At 41.3% G+C, this 23,011-nt stretch overlaps 1 protein-coding gene and 1 long non-coding RNA gene across 2 annotated transcripts; one reads left to right on the top strand and one right to left on the bottom strand.

Moving 5' to 3' along the window:
* Positions 1-1,934: 1,934 nt before the first annotated feature.
* LOC108427002 lies at positions 1,935-12,980 on the bottom strand. Its single transcript, XR_001857816.2, has 2 exons — positions 12,103-12,980; positions 1,935-3,240 (listed from the first exon to the last, which is right to left on the bottom strand). It is a non-coding gene; the product is annotated as an uncharacterized LOC108427002 (long non-coding RNA).
* Positions 12,981-13,436: 456 nt separating this feature from the next.
* On the top strand, positions 13,437-21,504 carry lhx1a (LIM homeobox 1a). The gene is made up of 5 exons (XM_017696869.2): positions 13,437-13,606; positions 14,906-15,129; positions 15,915-16,192; positions 18,555-18,723; positions 20,029-21,504. Exons 1-5 carry the CDS (start codon positions 13,437-13,439, stop codon positions 20,406-20,408), a joined length of 1,221 nt encoding a protein of 406 aa, XP_017552358.1. The 3' UTR covers positions 20,409-21,504.
* Positions 21,505-23,011: the final 1,507 nt, after the last annotated feature.

The raw sequence follows: 23,011 nt of genomic DNA, 5'->3' as shown, positions 1-23,011 counted from the left end.
CTGGCGAGCAGAGATAAAACTTTTCACTTCCCTTTCTTTTTTTTCTTCCTCCAGCTGAGAATTACGTGAGGAAGTCGATAACAGCAACACAATCAGCTTTTACACAGAGGATTGGGCTCAGGTGAATAGCATGTCCCTTCTCTCAGAGCTGACACGCAGACAGTGCTATACAGCACACCTGTGGGCCTGTGGAGGACCACTTCATCCTATTGTGAACATGACCAATGAAGAAGAAATATCCTATCAAGGAAGCTTTTGTCTGTGCAGTGGTACATGCTGGAGAGTGGCATTTTGTCTGCTTCTGCCATCGCTGTGAAGTGAAACTGTCTCAATTATATTGTCTTGTGCACAAGGTAGTTCACAGGCATGTTATCAGCAATCGATCAATTAATCGTTGGGCTTGAGTCCTGATGTTCTGTTCTCGGCCTTACGTCGCTGTGGATTGACAATGATGCTCCCTTCCCTCTATCTACTTTATACACAACAAGGGCAGAAGATTAAAGCCGTAGGCAAGACTGTTTTTTTGCTGTAAGTGGTATAAGCAGTCTCTTAGGGGCTCGGAGTCACAAGGAGCCCTTATTGCTCCCATTGCCTAGCTACCATAATGTTAGTTTAGCTAAATTTATTTCATTTAAGACTATTTTGTCTATATAGACTATTTAGGGGCTTAAACATAGTTTCCTTATTTGCCGTGTTTATGGTAGCATCTGTTAATGTCAAACAGAATATTAGCTCTTTTTCATCTTTTCATACAAAACAATATGATTTAAATAAGTAGAAGCTCAGAAATAGTCCTAACCTGAGACCTGCGAGGGCCATGTATGCTAATCAGGCAAACATAATAATCTATTCAGTATGTCTAGAGTTGTGATGCAGATTTAAGTCTAACCAGCATAGCTATAAATAGTTCAAAGGACAGGCAGGCAACACCTTGCAGTTTGATTCTTATCCTCCTCACTTTGATCAATTGTTTCTCTTTTTGGTTAAGTTTCTAATTTTCTTTTCTTTTCTTTTTAAGATTCCCCTTGGCTGTTTTATGATCTTCCCAAAACCCCTTAACTCATGCATTTAAAAAAAGACATCATACTTGAGAAAGCAGGGGGATCTAATATATTCACAGGCAGATGATTTGGATAATCCACGTTCAAATGCAGCCCTTGTACTCTGGGGTTTAAATGATATTGTATAGAAATGAGATTTCAGATTTAAAAGCATCCAAAACCTGATTTAATCTGTGTTTAATTAATCTGGCTCTCCTTAACTAGAAGCTACAGTATCCCTTTCTCAGTACCCTTTTATTTATTCACCACTGATATAAAATGGAAAATTCTATGCACAATGCACCTATTACAATGTAAAGTAGCCAAGCCAGAGGAATACATTGGAGCTGATGGTGCCCCTGTGTACTGGGTAGAACTTGATTCATGGAGCTTCACTGCTTTTTTTGCAACACCATGGCAACTGTATCTGTCTGTCTATCTAAAATAGATATACAGTTATCTAGACGCTAAGGTGAGATTTATTGTGCAAACTAATACATACACATGAGGGGAGCCCTAATGGCCACCTCTGCAGGTTTTGGGGCTGGTTGGGGAAGCATGAGTGTGATCAACCTGCGATGCGCTGATAAGGGGATTCCTGAAGGCATGATTAGATCTGGGGCATGTTTGTCTTCCAGTAACAGGGATTACATGATTTATTAGAGAGTCAGTCTTCTAGCAGTATTTGGGTGTTAATTCCCACCCACACCCTGAAGAGAAAGAACACATTCCAGAAGGAACACATGCTAAAGAGCTGGAAGGTTTGTCAGTATTCTGCTGTGTAGATAATGGTGATCTAATAATGCATAGATGACTTGGTGAAAAATACTAATAAACCAGAAATCTCCTTTGAGGTATGGTATATACTCTAAGCACTCACAGTTATTGTTCATATACCATTGTTAACATCATTTATTGCTTTTTAAGAACTTACAAAGTACAATTTTTTTACCATATTTTTGCAATGAGTAAGCTGAAGCAACTTGTCTTAGCTGTTCGACTGGTTATATAACATATCACTGTCCAGAAAAACTTAGCACCAAAATGGTAACTTTACAGGAACAGACAAAAACTGTAAGTTAATGCAACAAGATGGATCAAATAAGTAATAAAGAATCAATTTTGAACCATTTCTATTGATCCATTTATCATGAAATGTTTACACATAGCTGCTGTGATCAAATGATGTTGAAAAGTTTTGACATGCATTAATATTTAATGAATATTTAAAAAGTCTGTACATTACATAGAAGCATATGGCATAGAATGCTACAAAATATTGCAGTATAAATTCACAGTGAAATGAGAGAAAAAAAAACTTTTTTCAACAGTTCATTCATTATGCTTTGACAAATCACATAACCAGACTAGTGCAATATATATGTATCTCCTTCTCTTCTGCATGCATCCTTTTTAAAATACATTTTTCAGATTATATTGAGATTGCCGCTTGTTTTCAAGCAGGTGAGAATTACTCCTCCAGCGTGACCAACACTTGTCTGTGATTAGCATGGCTGTAGTGATGCGCTCTCTATTGGAGTGGTGCGGATGGTATTTTGAGGGCATGGCCTGCTCCAGTGGTCTCTGCCATCTGGACCCAGCAGAGCCAGGAAAGGGTCAAGGTGGGTGCTGTTCCCATGGCCCTGACCGCCTGTCAGCATGCCAGTGTGCTAATTTACAGCCAGCAGCCTCCACTTTGCCCCTGCCCTGCTCTGCCAGAAACTCGAAGGTGTGAAGATGCCAGCAGCATGCTTCGCTGAAGACAAATCAGCCCCCGTTCCCTCGTAAAACACCCAGAGGTCATGACCTCCTCACCTTTTCAACTCCTCACTACCTCAGAAATGCCTCCTCCCCATCCCTGAGCGTGGATCCCCGCAGTGCGTACCTGATGGCCCACTCATGCACATGCACTCAGGGGAAAAGGAACAAGGTGGCTGTCTCGTCTGAGCCTGCTGTACACAGAAAACTATTTGCATGCCCACCCTCTGTTTCAGCTCTAGGGACCCAGCAGGTGACTGTGAGTGGCTCTAGTGTGTGAGTAGCTATAGTTTCCTAGCTATCGCGACATATCCAGTACAACACATGAGTAGGACTGCAGAGGAGTGTGCTCCATTCGGCTAATGCCTCTGGAGCTGCGGGAGGTCAGGAGAACAGCATGTTTGTCAAACATGGCAGCCAGTGTCCTCGCTTCGGTTTCCCGCTGAAAAATAAACACATTGATTTTTCAGCCATCCATCTCCATTTTTGTGGAGCTGCAACAGCGTATAAAAATTTCAAGAGTTCAACTTTTGTTCTTGTTCATTTCAGAGCTCAGACACTCCAAATGTGCAGCTATGTGCAATAACAGTGCAACATATATGCAAATGAGTCCTCTAACATTTTAGTCATTTTTTTACTGCATGCATATATATATATATATATATATATATATATATATATATATATATATATATGCATGCCCATGCAGTAAAAAATTCTAAATATATATATATATAAATCTGCCAATTAAAGATTCTTAAGAGGACTGTTAGTGAAGAACCTAAATAACATAGAGGTTATGGAAGGAAGAGATTTCACATCAAAAGGTTATTTACACTTAGAAACCTGAAACATGGTTCTTTAGAGAACCAAAATTGGTTTCTTTTATGGCATGGCTAAAAAAAACATGTGGAAACTTTCAGTGTTAAATTAGGAGCGACAGGTCACCAATAGTCATGGTTATGGCTGGAGAGTCTTAACAGAAATCGTGATGTCATTATCTGACCATTGTCCTCAGCTTCCTTGATCATTTTGCATTGCCTCATAAGATCTCTGCAGAGCTGGTGCATGACTGCAAATCCAGGTGGATGGATTTGGCTGCTCCCTGTAGACATTCTGGTAGCGTGTGCTAAAGACGATTCGCCATTCTGAAATAGTTAGCGTTTGTCTTGGATTCATAGCCAAAGTGAATGCCACTGTCTAAGTAGTTGGCCCGTACTTACACCAAGCAGCAAGTGTGTGGACAGAGTGGTAATTGTGGTTGCATCATATTCTCTGAGGTGCCAGCCATAACTGCTGGATCCTCAGCCGCTGCTCATAATCCACTTCCTGAAATAAACTGTCCCATTCAAATAAAATGTTGCCTATATAGAGTTAATGAATTGAAAATGATGGCTTGAATCCTGCAAAAATTTGGAGAGGATCCCAAGCACATGCCATGGCTTGTGCAAAATAAGATTATGTGCAGTGCATTATAATGCATGCGCAGGCTTTATAGGCCCAAACAGTGTCAGTGAAGCCCCCAATGAAATGTGTGCTTATTTATATGCAGTTATTCAGGTATGCAGTAAATTCCAATTACATCCTTAGATTTCTATTTAACATCGAGGTGGGAGTTGGGGGCTATGACAGGGAGACTCTGTGTTTTGAGCAGCAATTGTAAATCTCTTTAACTCTTTGTCTGCTCATGGGGCATGTGGTCCATGTGTTGCACAATACCAATAGAGTAAAAACGTGTTTATCTTGACATCTTAGTTAGCTGATGAGATAAAACAGCCAGCAGTGAAAAAAGGGGAAGTATATAAAAACAATTTAGCATGCATGTGTATATATATTTATGTGTATATGTAGTCATGTTCTTAAGCTCTTTGTTGGGACCTGATGAAAATTTTGATAATGTCAGAACATTAGGCTAGACCTTATGAGGAAAAACATATCATTGCTATGGAGGTTAAGCCCAGACTTATTATAATCTTAAGAAGTGTCATTTAATAACTCCTATAAATTATTCAATAAGTACATTTTTTAAAATTAAGCTGCAAAAAGACTTCTTTGGAGTGATGTCATAGGAGGACCAATTTTATTTCCTGGAAGAACCTTTCCGTGGATGGTTCTTAAAAAGCCATTTTTTGTAGATGTGAGAATCTGAATTATTTTTTGCTCAGTATTTAGGCCCAATTTCAAACCCATGCAGTTTAAGGGGTTAAGCTTACATCTGGTTAGGGGTGGGCTTAGCATTTGTTTACCTTCAGCAATATTGAAGTAAAAGGAAATACCTCACAAAGTAGGGAATACAAACAGGTGTGTGTGTGTGTGTGTGTGTGTGTGTGTGTGTGTGTGTGTGTGTGTGTGTGTGTGTGTGTGGGTGTGTGGCTGTGGGTGTATGAGAGTAAGAGAGAGAGAGAAAGAGAGAAGGGGGAACATCACGCATTTATATCCCCATGCTCAGTGGCAGCCCCGGCTCCCAGCGGCCCTAAATCCCGGCCCCTCTCCCCTGACGTGCAGCATGCTGGGCCGAGCGCACACTGCCTATGCATTAGCCATCCATTCCGCCTGCCTGACACCTCTCCAACATAAACCCGTACGGCCGAGGTAAAATATCTCTCTCCCGGCGAAAATAAAGCTTTGTCTCCCTCCTGATCTATAGGATATAAAATAAAGCCACGGCTTTGATGGCGGCTTTACCTTATGCACAGCTTGCTTTTTGTGCACACAAAAGGCAATGAAGATGAATGAGACGGGCATGTCTCCCCCCCTCCTCTTCCTCTGCTCTCTCGCACTTCTCCCGGAGAAGTTAGTCGGGGCAGCTTTATTATTGATGAAAGGCGGTCGATTGTCATTGGGCATTTCTCTCAGATCTATTCGCCTTTACTTGGATTAATACCATCAGCACCCCTATGGCTGCTTTTGGACAATTGGAGATTTTTGTGTATTGTGGACTTCAGCTATGAATGCATTTGTGTTAATTGTTTAAACAGTTATTTACATTTGCCAAATTAATTCAAATTAGTTAACCCCTTAAATGGTCAGGTCGCACCAGCAGGCCCAAAGTTTTATTACACAATTCTGTGACCTAAGAAGTGCTCAGCCAGTTTGCATTGAAGTCACTGTAGTTATTGAATAATTACGCTTAGTGTGTAATAAGCCTGGGATTTTAAGGGGTTCATTTGTTTAAACATAGAAAATTACATTAAAATATATGCCTAAAGGGGGAATACAAAGTAAAAGAATGTTTTATCAAACTAAAGCCATGTCCATGTTTATGTCCATGAACGTGCCAGAGGTTTGCTTCAAACCCCATTTGGAGTCTTTCTTGATAGAACAATTCTAGTTCTCAGTAATCTTACACATCTGTGTGGTGAATACACTTTACTATACATACTCAACTTTTATCAAACAGAAGAAATAAATCTTGGCCTGTTGAGAAGAAAAAATAGTTCAGCTCAAGACTCTTGGGACAAGCAGTAGTGAGAGCAGGCTGGTTGCACTTTGCTTTGGGCCTTGAGCAGCAGCTCTGTGGCAAGCATTGCCCACTGCATGGGCGATAATATCTCTCAGGGAGGCCTTATCACCACACATTATCCTCTAATCATTAGTGATCCTGGCCCTTTCACCCTAGCTGCAGAATAAGCGCGGGGAACCATTAATCTAAACTCGAGCTCGACTGCTCGTTTCCATTCCTGCCCAACGGGGAATAATATAATAATAGGCCTGTTTCATCAGTGGGGCCTGGGTGTCTCTAATGGGATGATGGTGTGGATTGGAAAGTTTTTATACTGAGCTCACAAATCATAACTATAAAATCTCTGTTAGGGCTGTTCATTTTTGTTATGCTACTGTGTGCTACAATAACTACCTTGCCATGTTTGCCTTTCACTTGCTATAAGTAAGAATTTATTTTTTGTTTTTTTCTTTTTTAGTGGCAGTGTTGATAGTGAATGTGGTCTAATAGACATATTTTAGTATTAGAATATCTCCATTATAACCCCCTAGACTTCCGAATGTAACTGTGTAACTTGGATGTTTGTCAAATTCCATTATAACTAATATATTCATCACATGACTTGCATAACTACAGTACTGTGCAAAAGTCAGAGACCACCTTTTAATGTATTTAATTTCTAGGCAAAACAGCCATCAAGTACATCTTATTAATTTTTTAGCATCAGGAAAAAAAAGCAAAAAAATGACACGGAAACAACGCAACAACTAAATGAAGTATATTTTTTCAGTGTTTAATGTGTCCATCCTTGGCTCTTCTTAAAGCTTCTGTTCTTTTCAGAAGACTTGTTTTGAGTTTTTCAAAGAAGTCTGCAGGGATTTTTCCCACACTTCCAAAGTTCAGTCTTAGAAGTTGGTTGCAGTTTCTTCTCACAATCTAAGTAATCACAAGCACATTCAGTGATAATGAGGTCTGGACTCTGGATGGGTCAGTCCATTGAGAAAACCAGCAGTTTCTTTGTTTGATTTGCGATTTTTCTTTCTTTTTTTTCTTGTCTATTTCCTTTTCTCTGTAACAGCTTTTTGACAGCTACATATCCTGTTAGACTCATAGTGTTGAGTTGTTTTCTCACAGTGGAAGGATAAACGGATAAACCTGTGATTTTTTTTTAGATCTGAAGGCAGAGTGGAGCTTGATTTCCTCCAGTCTCTTAAAGCTTTAAAGCTTAAAGTGCTGTTTATCTGTTGGTGATAGTGTTGTGGTCTACCAGGTCTTGCATAATTGTTAGGAGTCCCATTTTTCTGTACCTTTAAATCATTTTTGAGCTCCAGTTTTGGAAACTCCTGTTTTGTCACTTATTTTCCTTTTTGGCATTTCCATGATAAAGGCCAGTGGAATATTTTGCAAATAATCCTGTCTGAAGTATCTCCTGAAAATGAATAACTTAATGGTCATATTAATTTGAAGTAGAATAAATGAAGGATTATCTCTGACTTATACATGCTAGTGGATGTAACTAATGTATTTTTTCCCCCCAAAGTACTTTTACTTATTTTTCTTTAGTTCAGTGATTAGTGAAGTCTTTTGAGATTAATAACTCAGTAAACCTAAAGTTCAGGGGGTTTTAGTCTCTCCAGTTTTTATTACCCATTACTCCAGACTGAACATATTTAACTAGAGATGCCTTGTTACTTAGTTATGCTGACACATATAATATTTGAATGTGTTTCTCTAGTCCTATACATGCTTGTCTGATCAAGACTACATATGATCAGTGGATATGAGACCAACAAGAACAAGCATGCATTGCTGAAAGTGGGATGTAAAGGCATCATGTCTGGGTTTGATTATTGGGTTTGAGGGGGGAAATAACAGCTGCTCTAGTGATAGGACGGCCGGAGCGGATCTATAAGCTCAATTGGATTTCTCTCGCCAGTCAGAAGCAGAGTTGGACAGTCAGGAAAAACGTTTATGTTGAGTTGGGGGTCAATACTAACGTTCGTTTGTGTGGCCTTTGCCTCCGAAGAGCCCCACCTAAGAAAGTCTGAATGTATATTCTGGTACTTTACTGCTGGACGCACCTATGCTGCTGTGTTCCTGTGAACTGGCCATGCTGTTGAATTACTCTGACATTAATTTAAGAGTGATTAAAGCAGGCTCTTCTGCACAGAGAGCTCTCTTTTTGGAGCCTGTATACATCTGACAGAGGGACATGTGCGTCTACAGCACAGTGAGCAGTACTAGCTGATGCTGTGTCCAGCTCTTTACCCCAGGCCCTAATGATGGACAGCCGGCCCCGAAGCGCGCTACCAAAATAAAGGCATAAAGCTGTTTCGGTGCAAAGCAGAACCAGGAGCGCGCTTCAGTCACTGTTCACCTGGGGCCGCTCTGCCTACATTTTCAAGCGCGTTCACACGTGTGCTCGAGCACGGTGCAGAAGCTATAACATAAAAAATGGTATGACCTCCGTGGCTTTCGGTAGGTTTACATGTATTCCTCAAGTGTTTATTTATTTATTATATTTTTTTATGTATTTATAGCACCGTGCTACTCTGTGTTTAAGCATTATATTGACATATAGTTAACCTTCTTATATTTAATATATTTAGTGCTGATTGTTATTCCGAATAAATTTGACACGTTTTGCTTATTTTTGTTGTGATCATCTGTTCCGATCATTAGTAAACAGAGCAGCACGTGGCGTAGTATTTGGACCGGATTGGTGTGAATCGACTCTGAGTGTTTATATGGTTTCCGTCAGCGCGTCATCATAGACTCACAGTATTAAAGCGGAGTGGTGCTTCTTCATCTACGCGCGCAGGCCGTTTGAGCTTGTGCAGGACGGGTCTGGGCCCCAAACACCGCCACCCCCACCCCTTCCAGTGCTGATCAGAGAGCGAGTCAGGCCTGATATGTCACACTTTATTACCAGAGTCTCTCTCACCCTCTCTCTCTCTCTCTCTCTCACCCTCTCTCTCTCTCTCTCTCTCTCTCTCTCTCTCTCACCCTCTCTCTCTCTCTCTCGCCCCCTCTCTCTCTCTCTCTCTCTCTCTCTCTCTCTGTCTCCCTCTCTCTCTCCCTCTCCCTCACACAATCACACAAAGGAGTGCAAACTGTAAACATTACAAATTAAAATAAAATAAAATTTGAAATATCACTGTATTGTATTATTATTATTGTTATTATTATTATTATTATTATTATTATTAATCATTTTATCTTCTGCTTTCGTTTTTAATTATTTTCCGTCTTAATTATTTATGACCTGTAGTCCATATTCATATTTATTTTTAATCTTTAACTTTAGGTCTCGTCAGGTTAACTCTGTATATTGACACGGTGGAGCAGCCTGCACTCTTACTTTAAAATGTCACAGTCCGAATCATAAAATTTAGTTTGTACTTGAAATTTTCGTTTTTTAATGTTGTTATTATTATTATACATTTCATATTATTATTATTATTATTATTATTATTCATTTTTTTGTATCGCCCATGTTTTTTTTTGTTTTGTTTTTTCAGAACATTTTTATTCAACAATGTGTTTTTCCCCCCAGGTTTTTCAGCATTAGCTAACATTTATCTGAACTCGCCTGAATTTAATTCAAAATCATACAGTACTGCTTTAGAAATGACGACTGGAAAACCTGTCGAATGTATTTTTGCGGCTCTAACACTGAAAACCCTTACAAACGTGTATAAAGTCTACAGTAGGAGTGATTCAGATCATGTATGAGTTTACTGATGGGCTCTAATGAAGTATAGAAGTGGGCTTTTTGCAGTGGAACAGGGTGCATTACACAACGAGCAGCAGTGAAGAGTGATGCCCACACTGCACTCTGACTGTTCCCACAGTGAGAGCAAGGGAGGCAGGACAGGAGCTGTGAGCATTTCTCGATCGATAGCTCCCTCTAGCACTGTCCCTTCTCCACCTCAGCCACTACATGCAGAGGAGCAGCTTTATCTATCTGTCTGTCTGTCTGTCTGTCTGTCTGTCTGTCTGTCTGTCTATCTATCTATCTATCTATCTATCTATCTATCTATCTATCTATCTATCTATCTATCTTTATCATTATTATTATTATCATTATTTTTATTATTGTTTTTTATATTATTTTTTAATATTATTATTATTATTATTATTATTAACAATATTATTCCTGATATTGTTGATGTTATGAATGTCGTGGTTATTGAGCTGTTGGTTGATGTTGTTTTTATAGATGTTGTTTTGTTGGTTTAGTTTTTGCACTTGCTTTTTTGTTGTTGTTGTTGTTTTGGATATTTTTCTTCAATTGACTTACTATGTTGATGCTGTATCGCATGTAAGTCCATTGTAAAGTGAGTGGAAACCAAAATTACATATTTACATATTATTCATTTATTTCATATATATATATATATATATATATATATATATATATATATATATATATATATATATATGTGTGTGTGTGTGTGTGTGTGTGTGTGTGTGTGTGTGTATGTATGTATGCATGTATGTATGTATATATAGTTGTTTTAATGCCCCGTCTCGGGGGGTCCCAGCTGTCCCCCCTCCACTTTACATGAGAAGCAGCCCATATGCACCCAGAGCCTCTCGGTATTGATTCCAGATTCCAGTCTGGAGCGTTTGGGCTGTAAACGCAGCCAGAATATAAATAACTCAAAAGATGTCCTTCAGTCTGCCATGCATGCGTGCGTGCGTGTGTGTGTGTGTGTGTGAGTGTGTGTGTGTGTGTGTGTGTGTGTGTGATGAAGTGAAGGCAGAGGTGTGTACTGGCTGATGATGTAAGAGAGTGAGATTAGCTGCACTCCGTTTGCACTGCAGGTTGCGGTTTGAGACACAGGCTGTCCTGCTTTAGGACGCGCGCGGAGAAAACTCGCAGTTACGCTCGCGTTCGGACTACCGGTCATTCAGCAGCGCTGAGTGAGGAAGGACAGCTTAACCGGACAATCGAGTATAAAGACAGAAGTGCAGAAAAAGGTCAGCTGACTCTCGGGAACGTGAAAGCGAGTAATTTACTCATTTGTATATTGGAGCCTCGGGTGAGCGGCTCGAGCTGGACTAATTAAACTATGTGAGGCATGTGTGTGAGGGTGCGTGCGCGAGCGCCTGTGTGTGTGTGTATGGGCCATTAGGATGATCCAGGAGGCTGTAAAGTTTAGAGCCTCCTCGTCTTTCGCTTTCTCCGGCTGGACAAAGGAGCAAAGGCGGAGAGCAGGTTGTGAAGTGTGTTGATTCATTCACACGTGCAGTGATGAGACAGAGTTAAAGTCTGAGGGAGGCACGTGCACCTACTGGGGTGCTACATTCACAAGAAGACAAGGTTAACGGGTTTGTAATAAAATATTCTAATGATAACAATGATTAATTTTGGACGTGGAACAGGAAAAATAGGAGAAATTAAAAGTTAGAAAGAAAAGAAATGTAAAACAAAATTTGGCAGATAAAAGACATTAGAAACAACTATCCTCTGTTCATAAACAACGAAGTTCGCGCACTCCTGTTTTAAAATAACCCAATAATACACGAAAATAACAAAGCTTTTGACCACCAGTCTATCTCCTAAATCAAAAGGGAAAACGAACAGCTTCACTAATTTCATTATGGCATTATAAATAAGATTTAATAGCACAGTTTTGGGAAGCTGTATTTGCTTCTGCAGGCTGTTGTATTAGAGAAATATGCATTCTACAGAAAATATAATGTAGCTGATGAGTAAATATCAGTCATATTAATGTATGTATTTAGCGTTATGCGTCGCAAAAGGCCCCGTTATGACTGTTACCTCACTGAGAACATTGAGCGTTTGGCAGGCAGTAAAGTGTTAAATGGACTGATATGAAGTCCGATACCTACCTCACATCAGCAAAGCCTTCAGCAGCCCCGCGCTCTCCGCATCCGGGTGAAAAACAGAAATCATCACCAGAAAAATGAAAGTAAAAAAGATGAAGAAGAGGACTGAGCGAGACTGGAATCGTCTGCGTGTTCTCTTCATCCCTCCTCATTTTTTCTAACCGCGTTTGCTTTTCCTTCCTTCCTTCCTCCCTTCCTTCCTTCCTCCCTTCCTTCCTTCCTTTCTTCTTCCTTTTTTTTTTTTTCCTTTTCATTCTTTTTCTCCATTTTGCTTTTGACACTCCGCTTTGTCGCGCATCTCTCCCTATAAATAGCAGCGCGCGCTCCGGCGGATTCTCGTGGACACCGTGGTATCGGTCCGGTCGCTCGGCGCGCGCCTCGTATGAAGCGGCGCCGATTGGCCTCGCTCCTCCGTGACGTCACAGGCCCGTGAATAAGGGAGGCTAGCGAGCGTCGGGCGCAGCGCAGATCAGATCAGCTCGAGAGGGCCGCGCGCGCGTGAGAGACAGTGAGAGTGAATGAGAGAGGGGAACACAGCACGCGCGCCTGTTAGCACAGCGACAAAACAACAACAAAAACAACAACAAGATAAGAGAAACATACCGAACAAGACGCGCCGCGGAGAGGCGGAGGGAGAGGCACGCTTTTGTTTTTGGAGAAGTGGGACTTTTTACTGAAACTGACTTGTTTTTGAGGGATTTTTCTGCTGGTTTGTCTGGATCAATGGACGCGTGCACGAGCTTGTGCGTCTCCTCGCGCGCTGCCGCCGTCCGAGACCGGCTGCATTAGCCGCGCCGTCAACCTTCAGCATCCTTTTCTTCTCTTTTCCTCCTGTTCTGCAGCTCTTTCACTCCGACAGGGACGGCCATGCTGCTTTTCGTTTAGCGCGTGCCAGCTCAGTGGTGTAACGTCGCCCACGTGCCGCGAGGCTTTTATTTATTTACGTGTGTGAAGAGAGAGAGAGAGAGAGAGAGAGAGAGAGAGAGAGAGAGAGAGAGAGAGAGAGAGAGAGAGAGAGAGAGAGCAGACGGACATGACGGACCACTGAGGCTTTCACGCGCTTTGGCAACTACCTCACACAAGCGAGAAGCCCCGGCCTGCTCGTTCAGGAGCTTTTCCTGACCACATCTGGGGGTCTGAAAGCGCCGCAGCTGTTCGCGGAGACTGGCAGAGAGGGGAGACCTGGAGTAAGGGGCAGCCTTCTCTTTGCCTGCTTGAGATACTGAGAGAGGCTTCTCGTGCTCCGGAGGAACAAACAAACAGTCAAACAAACAAATCCAAGCCAAACCAACGACACCCCCCAGAGCTCGAGCTATAGCGGTCCGTTACCGGAGACGATGGTCCACTGCGCGGGCTGCGAGAGGCCGATACTGGACAGGTTCCTGCTGAACGTGCTGGACAGAGCGTGGCACATCAAGTGTGTGCAGTGCTGCGAGTGTAAATGCAACCTAACGGAGAAATGCTTCTCGAGGGAGGGAAAGCTCTACTGCAAAAACGACTTCTTTAGGTGAGTGGTGGGCCTCAGCGAAGCGCCTGGAGCAGTTTTTGGGGGGAGACTGAGCCTCTCCGCACAGGACTGTGGTCACCCAGTTTGTGTTCAGCATGTATTTGTAGGCCTTCATCAGTTATCAGTGAAGAGTTGGTGACGTTCGGCGTAATTGTATCATTTCAGCTGCTGTTTTATTATTATAGCTAATATTTTATTAGATAACAGTTGTGTTACTGCTGATAATTATAATATTTTTTCTCTCATAAGAAATACGTCCATCAAAATACTTCAGCAGATGTGTTTTAGTGGCAGTATTGGGCTAAACTGCTCCGGCACGAGGTCTTCCTATTAAACTGATTTATTATTAGACCTGATATTTATTTTTCACAGACGTGTCCAGATACACTAGATGAGTGTGCTATGAGTGTAGCACTCTTTCTTTTGTTAGACTTAGCATGATCAGTTAGCCAGTCCACTAGACAGAGACTCGTTGCTCTCTAATATTAGTGATAAATTCAGTTATTCCAAATTTTCTAGAGAGGAAGAACGCACAAATAAGTCCTTCTGATTTTCCGGCTCCCACTGTGCGTGTGAGAGGAAGACTTGACAATAAGGTTAGCATGCTGGACTCTTTGATTAGCACGGCCATTAATTAAAAGCTTGTTAATTTGGATTGTCATGCAAAATGGAGAACAGATAACACCACGAGTCTGTAAACTCTAAAGGAAATCACACTTTGTTTTTAAGGATCAATGCCCTGTCCGGGGACGAGTGTGTGTGTGTGTGTGTGTGTGTGTGTGTGTGTGTTTGCCCTGCTCCAAACCGAGATGTGATAAGTGGATTTGAATAGTAAACCACTTTGAGGTGGAAACCGACAGACAGAGAATAAACAGTCTGCGCGCACAAACTGCCAGTCCACGCTGATGGTCAGAGCAGCTCGTGTGTATTCGGGGAATCACCCGTTTATCCCAGTTTTAGTCGTGCTGATGCCGTTTGAAACGTTTACAGGCCTACAGCCTCCCATGATCCTCTAGCGTTTTTAGCACTATTTAGAATTGCGAGTTTTTTTGCGATTCCTGATTTATTTATTTATTAATTTTGTTTTTGTATTTATCGTCTTTTGTCAAATGAGGTTATTTAAGGCGCCAGCTTGTGGAGTTCATTTTACACACAGCGTTTCTTAAATTGAGAAAAAAACTTAAAGCACATCAGGTGGATAAAATGTGCGAGTTTTTTTTTATGATTTTAATAATGAGTAGTTCCCGTGCTGAGGCCGTGCTGACTGTGTCCCCACCTGTGTGTGTGTCTCTTGTGCAGGCGCTTCGGCACTAAGTGTGCGGGCTGTGCTCAGGGCATCTCCCCCAACGACCTGGTGCGGAGGGCGCGGAGCAAAGTGTTCCACCTCAACTGCTTCACCTGCATGATGTGCAACAAGCAGCTGTCCACAGGGGAGGAGCTCTACATCATCGACGAGAACAAGTTCGTGTGCAAAGACGATTATTTAAGCAACACCAACGTGAAGGACACCAACCTGCTCTCTGGTAAGACCAAGTCACAGACAGGCCAGCGGTTACAGCACCTGCTGGACAGTGTACGTCCACGATTAGCCGTTTTCGGTCTGGTGTCTACATACGTGAAGAAAAATATTAAAAGGACTTCTGAAAAACTCGTAAATGATCGGTCAGAATATGACCGCCCGGAAACCGTCACACACTGTGTAACCGGACACAGTCGACTGGACTGAAACGGTTCTTTTATGCTCTGAATTTCTCCAGCATTTAATGTTTACTGGCTCTTTAGGCCACAATCACCCACAAACACCACCCTCCCACCCGCTTACCCTTCACCACACAGTTACTGTGACCTGTTTATTTCACAGGCAGTTTACTTTTAGTTTGTATCAAATTCGTGGACAAAATACAAATCCTAAAAAATAGACAATATTTATAGTTTTTTAGCCTCTTTTAAAGTGTATTTTTTCTGTCTTTGTGTTTTATCTATCTATCTATCTATCTATCTATCTATCTATCTATCTATCTATCTATCTATCTATCTATCTATCTATCTATCTATCTATCTATTTTTTATTATTATCATGTTTGTTGATGTTGTTATTTGTTGTACCTTTTAATATGTTTATTTATTAATTGATAATCTCTTTGTTGTTGTGTGGTCATCATCATTATTATTATTATTGTTATTATTATAATTATTGTTATTATTATAATTATTATAATTATAATCATTATTATTATTATTATTATTATTATTATTAATAATACTAATGTTATTATTTATTAATGTCTTCTCTTTCTCTTTGTCTCAGTAACAGCCTGCAGTGACCCCAGTTTATCGCCGGACTCGCAGGATCCTCTGCAGGACGATGTGAAAGACTCTGAGATCGCCGCTCTGTCTGATAAAGAGGCTCCTAGTAACGAGGCTGATGATCAGAATCTGGGCGGGAAGCGACGCGGCCCGCGCACCACCATCAAGGCCAAACAGCTGGAGACTCTCAAAGCAGCGTTTGCTGCCACGCCCAAACCCACGCGCCACATCCGGGAACAGCTGGCGCAGGAGACCGGCCTTAACATGAGGGTCATACAGGTAGAGCAGCCGGACACGCCCGGCTTTTATATCAATAAATGAGAGCGAGAGAGAGAGAGAGGGGCTGATGAGGACTGGAGAGCGGCTCTCCGCGGTTACGGCTCAGCAAAAAGACATGAGCAAATGACCTCCTCTCTGCACTGTACTCGTGTGTCTGTGTGTGTGTGTGCGTGGTGTGTTTAGCGAATTTGTTGTCAGCGCATCTGTCCATTTTTATTTGAAATGAAAGGGAAAATATGGTCATTATTATTATTGTTATTAATAACAATAATAATAACAACAACAACAATAATAATAATAATAATAATAGTAGTATTCTCTTGTTCCAGCCGTATAATGAGGTAAATATTTCATTCAGTCCCTTTTTTAAAAATATACATTTAACTCCCGTTTTTATTGGCTGCAAATATATGCTGATGATTTTTTTCTGCAGTCAAATTGTTTTAAAACGTTATGAGAGACTCGGTTTTTATATTTCTGTAATTGCGCGATTTTTTGTTATTGTTGTTCGATTAATTCGTTTTATATTTTATTGTTATCCTAATTTGTCTTTTTCTTAATTTGGTCTTATTTTTTATAATCATAGAAACTGCTTTTTTATTGTTTTTTGATAATTTTGTAGTTTTAGTTTTTTAATATTTCTGTAGTTAGCCTAATTTAGTTGGTTGGCTCGGGTGATGGAGGAAAATGCCAGCCGGCTGTGGGGGGCTGGCAGCGCGGTGCCATTCCGTTTAGCCCCTCGGAGACCGTCCTGAGGGAAAGAACTGCCCCGGGTCTGTTTAAAATTCCCCGGAGTGGCCGCTTCACCGGGAGACTGTGACTTCGGGTTACTGGCGTTCTCTGAATTATAGAAGTGTTAAAGATGAGGAGACTTTCAGCGTAGATACATGTGAAAAGAACATGTGCGTGGTGAGAAGAGAAGAGAAGAGAAGAGAAGAGAAGAGAAGAGAAGGTTAAAGCGTTCTGGATAAAAGCTGTAGAAAATAAGAGCTGAGGATGGTGATGAGGAAGGTCTGATGCAGCAGTGTGGTATGAAAAATATTTTAAATTCTGTTTACACTAAAATTCGTTATTTACTTTCCTCATTAAGGATGAATTCATCAGCGAAGAGTAGGAACATAAGTTCACATGAGCTGAAATAGTTTCTTTCCATTGCGAATAGCTGTGAATACCAGCTTCTCAACCCGTCCAGGAATGTGGCTGAAGATGAGATGAAGTGTTGGAAGCAGACAGTGGGCTTTGCTGTCTGGGGGGGCGAACCCGGAAAGAGCGGCGCAATAAACAGTAATTAGCAAACAAAAAAATGAAGGGAGGAATTGTAGATGATGAAATAATAAGCTGATGGAGGTCTGATGTGGGGGGCTTCGTTCCTCTTAAGGAGCCTGTTAATGGGAGATGTGAAGTCCCTGCTGCTGCCCCTCTCAGTCGGGCTAAATGGAGGGTTAAAAGATCATTAGAGCGAGGATGGCGCGAGCCTCGCTCTCACTGTAATTGGGAGTAATGTTGTCACTGCAGCAGGAAAGTGCTGAACGCGGGCTGAGCTGTGTCCTGCGTTACTGTGCGAGTCTAGAACAGGAGGACGTTTAAAGATATTTATTCTGAACCACTAAAATATGAAATTAAAAAATAAGCCAGGCTAATGTTATGCTGTTATACAGCGGATAATGACAACATCTCGGCCTCATTAGGCTTTTGGACGCACGCTCACAATAACTGATGTCTCCTTTTCCCGCTGTTTTAAATCTAAAGCCATGAAAGTTTACGGATGATGAAGAATGGAAATAACGTTTCTCTGCGTGCTGTAATGACATGTTTTAGCTGTGCACGTGCACGCGGTTTATTTGGTGAAGACGATGAGCTTGTGTGCTGAGATGGGATTCTGCTACTCTGGGCAGTTGAAGAAATTCTCGTACAGTCGAGTTTGTCCCTATATTTAAGTGTGCTCCAGCGGATTCATACGAGCGTATTCTTTCTAAACGAGCAAAACGAAACACTATGAGTTTGCGTATTAAATTACAAAATTATTTTTCGTAAGGCTTAAATCAAATAAATTGGCTATAATGTTCAGGGCCCAAATACGGTCCTATATTACTATGTACACGATCCCACGTTCCTCATAATACATGAACACACCCGTCTGTACAGCCACGGAAGCGTTATGGATAATGAATGATGAAAAGCGGGTTTTACGGTCCAGCTCGTTTTAGTTGTATTTCTTTAGCGTAAGGAATGTCGCACGAGCGGGTCTTTTGTTTTTCGTCTAACCGCACGGTGGTCTGCTGCGCTGCGAGTGTATATTGTCTGTATGGAAAGAACAGGGTATTGGGTCTAACGTGTGTGTTGTTTGTGTGCCGTGTGGCAGGTGTGGTTCCAGAACCGGCGCTCCAAAGAGCGGCGCATGAAGCAGCTGAGCGCACTGGGCGCGCGGAGACACGTGTTTTTCCGCAGCCCGAGGCGGATGCGCACGCTGGTGGACCGGCTGGAGCCCGGAGAGCTGCTGCCCAACGGCGGACCCTTCTCCTACTACGGAGGTAAGAGGAAGCGCTACCCTCAAACGCCGCGCGCTGCCCTTTTTTCCAGCCCAGCGCTGAACAGAGAAATGAGCCTCATGTCGCCGCTCACACTGACCCCGCTGTAAGAAGCAAACACGGGGCTGGCGGTGTGCGTTCACTGAAGCTGCCGTTTTCTCGGACATAGTTCACCGCCTGTTTGCTGATTAAAGGGCAGGAAGCATTGGGCCCCTGGTAAACCCACCACTGGGCTAATAAGCTACATTTTCACTAATGAACCCTTTAAGCAGTGCTTTGGGTTTGTGTGTGTGTTTTAAGTCTGACCCAAGCTAAAGGCCTCATTGAGTCTGAACAGTCTGCTGCGCTCCTGCCTCTAAACCAGTGTTTAATGCCACCGCAGTGCTGGTTTGGGATGGTGTCTCTCGCCCATGGGTGTAAATGGAGCTGCCGTTTTGGCCTCTCCTCAGTCTGCATTAATGTCTAACTCTTTACCATAATTGAGGTCAGTAGGTTAGCCATTTCCATCAACACAGTTTTATTCCAGTGGTATTTCTCTTTCTCTTATCTTCAGCATTCATGAGACTTTTATATTATGGTATTCATTTATTCATTTCCCTGGCTTTGTTTGTTTGTTTTTAATGATTTGTGTTTGTGTTTTTAACAGTTTTATAATACAGCAGTGCAATGATTCATTTCTAGTAGGAATCAAATTGAAAATCTCAGTTTAATGGCCCTTTATTCTGAATAGTGAAATGACCAAGGATGCACTACTTTTTCTTTTTTAATTGAGTTTGATAATTAAAAAGTTTTTCTTTCCTTTATTATTATTATTATTATTATTATTAGTAGTAGTAGTAGTAGTAGTAGTAGTAGTAATAGTAGTAGTAGTAGTATGTTTGAAAAAAACAATAGGTAAAAATATTTTTTAAAAATATTGAAACACTGCCACACTCCTGCTTCATGCCTCTGGGGATGTTGTGCCTTCACCTCCAACCATTTCTGGATGTTTATCAAGAAAAGTTTTTTATTTAGTTTCTTCTTCAAACCCAGCAGTGTATTTCTGATTATTCTGCACTTCAGCTCTGAGGTGAATTGTGTGAAGGTAAAATCACTGATGAAGTGCTCCTCCTTCTAATTAATTTTCTCGCCAGCCTTGTTCTCCCCACCCAGCTACATTTGTGATTTAAGTGTAACATGCTCTGTGACTAATGTGGCACAGTGAGGCCTTGTTCTGTGGAACTACAGGCTACATGTTCAATGAATTTTTTTAATGCACAGCTTCTTGAAGTGTTTGAACCAAGTCTGATGTTTCCCTTTGATCGGCAGATTATCAGAGTGAGTACTATGGACCTGGAGGGAACTATGACTTCTTTCCTCAGGGCCCGCCATCCTCGCAGGCCCAGACCCCAGTGGACCTCCCCTTTGTCCCATCGTCGGGACCGACTGGAACCCCTCTAGGGGGCATGGACCATCCCATCCCTGGACACCATCCGTCCAGTGAAGTACAGCGCTTTTCAGACATCGTGTCCCACCACCCGGGGGACTCGCCCAGCCCGGAGCCCGGCATCCCAGGACCTCTGCACAGTATGTCCTCTGACGTGTTTGGCCCCAGCCCCTCTTTTACCTCACTGTCCCTCAATGGAAGCGGATACAGCAACCACCTCTCCCACCCCCCGTCGGAAATGAACGAGGCCACAGTCTGGTAGCTTTATGAAGGTGGACGTTTCTCCAGAAAGAAATTAAGGGACAACAGAAAAGGGAGGGTGGACAGGGGACAGGGACGCTGGTCACATTCTTTGTTTTGACATTCATATTTATTATTTTTTGGCATTTCTTTTTCTTTTTCCTTATGATTTTTGCGGCACGAGAGTATACAGAGGTGCAGCAGAGGACATCGTGGCCGTAGACGTTTACCTTGATATTATGTTGCTGTTCGGTTCCTGTTCCTTTCTCCTCATCAAAGTCAGAACTCGAGCACACAAAAAGACTGATGGCTACTGTTGACCTAATCGCTGTACGGACTGTGCTGTGAGGCTTTAGCACAGCAGCCCCCTTCCTGAAGCCCACCGGTTAAACCCTCACTCTCAAAACAATGATTGCCACATATTAACAGCATTAGCTACTGTCAAAGACTTTAACTTTACAAAGAAACGCCCATGGCGGCTTACCTAACGCTTACCTGCGATGTTGACTCCAGGAAAGATCTGAGTCGTCAGACTAATTTATTTATTTGAAAGCTCCTCAGACCTCTTTGCCTTTCAAGGCTCTGCCATATTGACACTTAAACAACCTTTTTGACACTAAATATGTTTCTGGAGGCCAGGGAGGAAAAAAGGCTCTTGTTTTTCTCTATCTGGACATATCCTTTTGTTTTACCAAGAATTCCACCAAATCTGACGTTGGCCTTCAAAAGGCAAACAGTAAATGTTGTATGGATTGTGAACCCTTTATTTAATGGAAGAGAACTTGAAATGTTGTTAAATGAAGTCTACCTTCTAAAAATATTTTAACGAGGGTCTGAAAGGGACTTAGAACAGTCAACTGTTTACGTAATATATTTAATTCAGGAGTTAAAAGTATCAACCATGTTTTAGAACCTCTTGATCCAGATAAAAAAGTTCCAAGCAACCAACCAAACTTTTGTATCGACTTTATTTATATTGTACGAAGAAAAACGAGTTTGCTGGGGTTGTGGTTCACTGTGCTAGTTTGTACAAGATGTTGTTTACAAAAAAAGGGGAGGAAAAAAAAAAAAAAAAACACAAGTACGTAGACAGTTGCCAAATAAAAACATAGCACAAATACTGTAAAAGTGCTTTGCACCATTATCTGCAGAACGTGTTGAAACAAAGTGTAAGTGTTAAAAAACCATAAGAAGTATTTACTTCTTAATTTTTTTTAGTCTGCTGAAAAAAACATTCATAAATTGTTAATATAACATACTTAGACCTACAAGTTTTATTTTTGTGTCTTTAAAGGAGAATCCAAACTATTAAAATCGATGGTCAAATGTGCAGCGAGCAGCTGCTAATTTCTTTAAATATCAAATTCTCATGGTATGTCTTTTATTGTTCTAATAAACCTAAGCTTACGTGACCTCCAGTGCATATTAGACCATTCACTGTATAAATACGACATGTTGAACAAATTTGTGAGTTTTTAATAAAATTAGAAAATATGACATTTGGATGCTAGATGCTTTTCCTTGGATTAGTAAATATTCTATTTTCAGGAACATCTACAGTACACATCAGGGGCACCTAATTAGGCATTCTTATTTCTTCTGCTGACGTTGGTGCTGGGCCAGTACATTTATTTGAACTTTCATTCCTCATCATGTTAATCATGTACCATTATTTCACAGACTATGTATAGAAATGGAAGACCTACATTTCTGGACATACCTTTTTGTGGTTTAGCATGTCTTCTATGCATAAAGCTTAGACGATGGCTGGTAGCACATCCACATTTATGTAGAGGTCAGATTTATTAGAGGGACTTTTGTGAGTCCTGTGGTGGTTTAATAAGGTGAGATGGTGAGAATAACTGTTTTTTATGTTACCATACTAGCCAGTCAGAGCATGATTTGCTTCTAGAAGTAAAAGTTATATTAAACTGCCAGTCAGTGTTAGGATTCAGTATGTTTTGCATTTGACGTGCAGTGAGCAGTGCTGCAGCTGTAGCGAATGACGTGTGTTGGACAGCAGACGAATCACTTTACTTTTATTAGCAGCTGACGCAATCCCTGTCTGACTGTTGGCTTTGTGCCTTTGTGATGGTCAAACCACATAACCGGTCACTTGTGAACTAAAGGATGAGACCACAGAGTTTGACAAAATACATACAAAAAGTGCTTTTCTGAGGTAGAGTGTAGATTTTTAAAATAAAGGTGCCAAAAAGGGTTCTTTGGAGCGATGTCATTGAAAAAACACTTTTGGTTCCCTAAAGAACCATTCGATGGATGGTTCTTTAAACCATTTTTGTAAATAGGTGCCTTTTTAAAGTTTAAAGAACTTCTTTATACACTCTTAAAATAAATGCGCTACAAAGGGATCTTAGCACAGTGCCACAGAAGAGCTACTTTTGGTTCCCTAAAGAGCCCTTTTTGTAAAGGAGATGTGTCTGTGCGCAAAACCTTTTTAAGATTGAAGTAACCTTCACATGATATAAAGTTTCTATACCAATTGTCCGGTTCTTTCTGGAACCTTTACACACTGAGTTTTTTTTAAACTTTCCATTGAAAGGTTCTATAGAAAACTGTAAATGTTCTTCTAAGCCTTTTTTGCATCTTTATTTTTAAAAGTGTAAT

Source organism: Pygocentrus nattereri, chromosome 17 (genome assembly GCF_015220715.1).
Source record: "Pygocentrus nattereri isolate fPygNat1 chromosome 17, fPygNat1.pri, whole genome shotgun sequence".
Lineage (NCBI taxonomy): Eukaryota > Metazoa > Chordata > Actinopteri > Characiformes > Serrasalmidae > Pygocentrus > Pygocentrus nattereri.
This window is presented reverse-complemented; position numbering and strand designations above follow the sequence as displayed.

Excerpts from the sequence above, each read along its gene's own strand:
- lhx1a (XM_017696869.2), top strand. The coding sequence starts at position 13,437 with ATGGTCCACTGCGCGGGCTGCGAGAGGCCGATACTGGACAGGTTCCTG. Across the intron at positions 13,607-14,905 it reads TGCAAAAACGACTTCTTTAG|GCGCTTCGGCACTAAGTGTG; the intron begins GTGAGTGGTGGG and ends TCTCTTGTGCAG. Across the intron at positions 18,724-20,028 it reads ACCCTTCTCCTACTACGGAG|ATTATCAGAGTGAGTACTAT; the intron begins GTAAGAGGAAGC and ends TTTGATCGGCAG.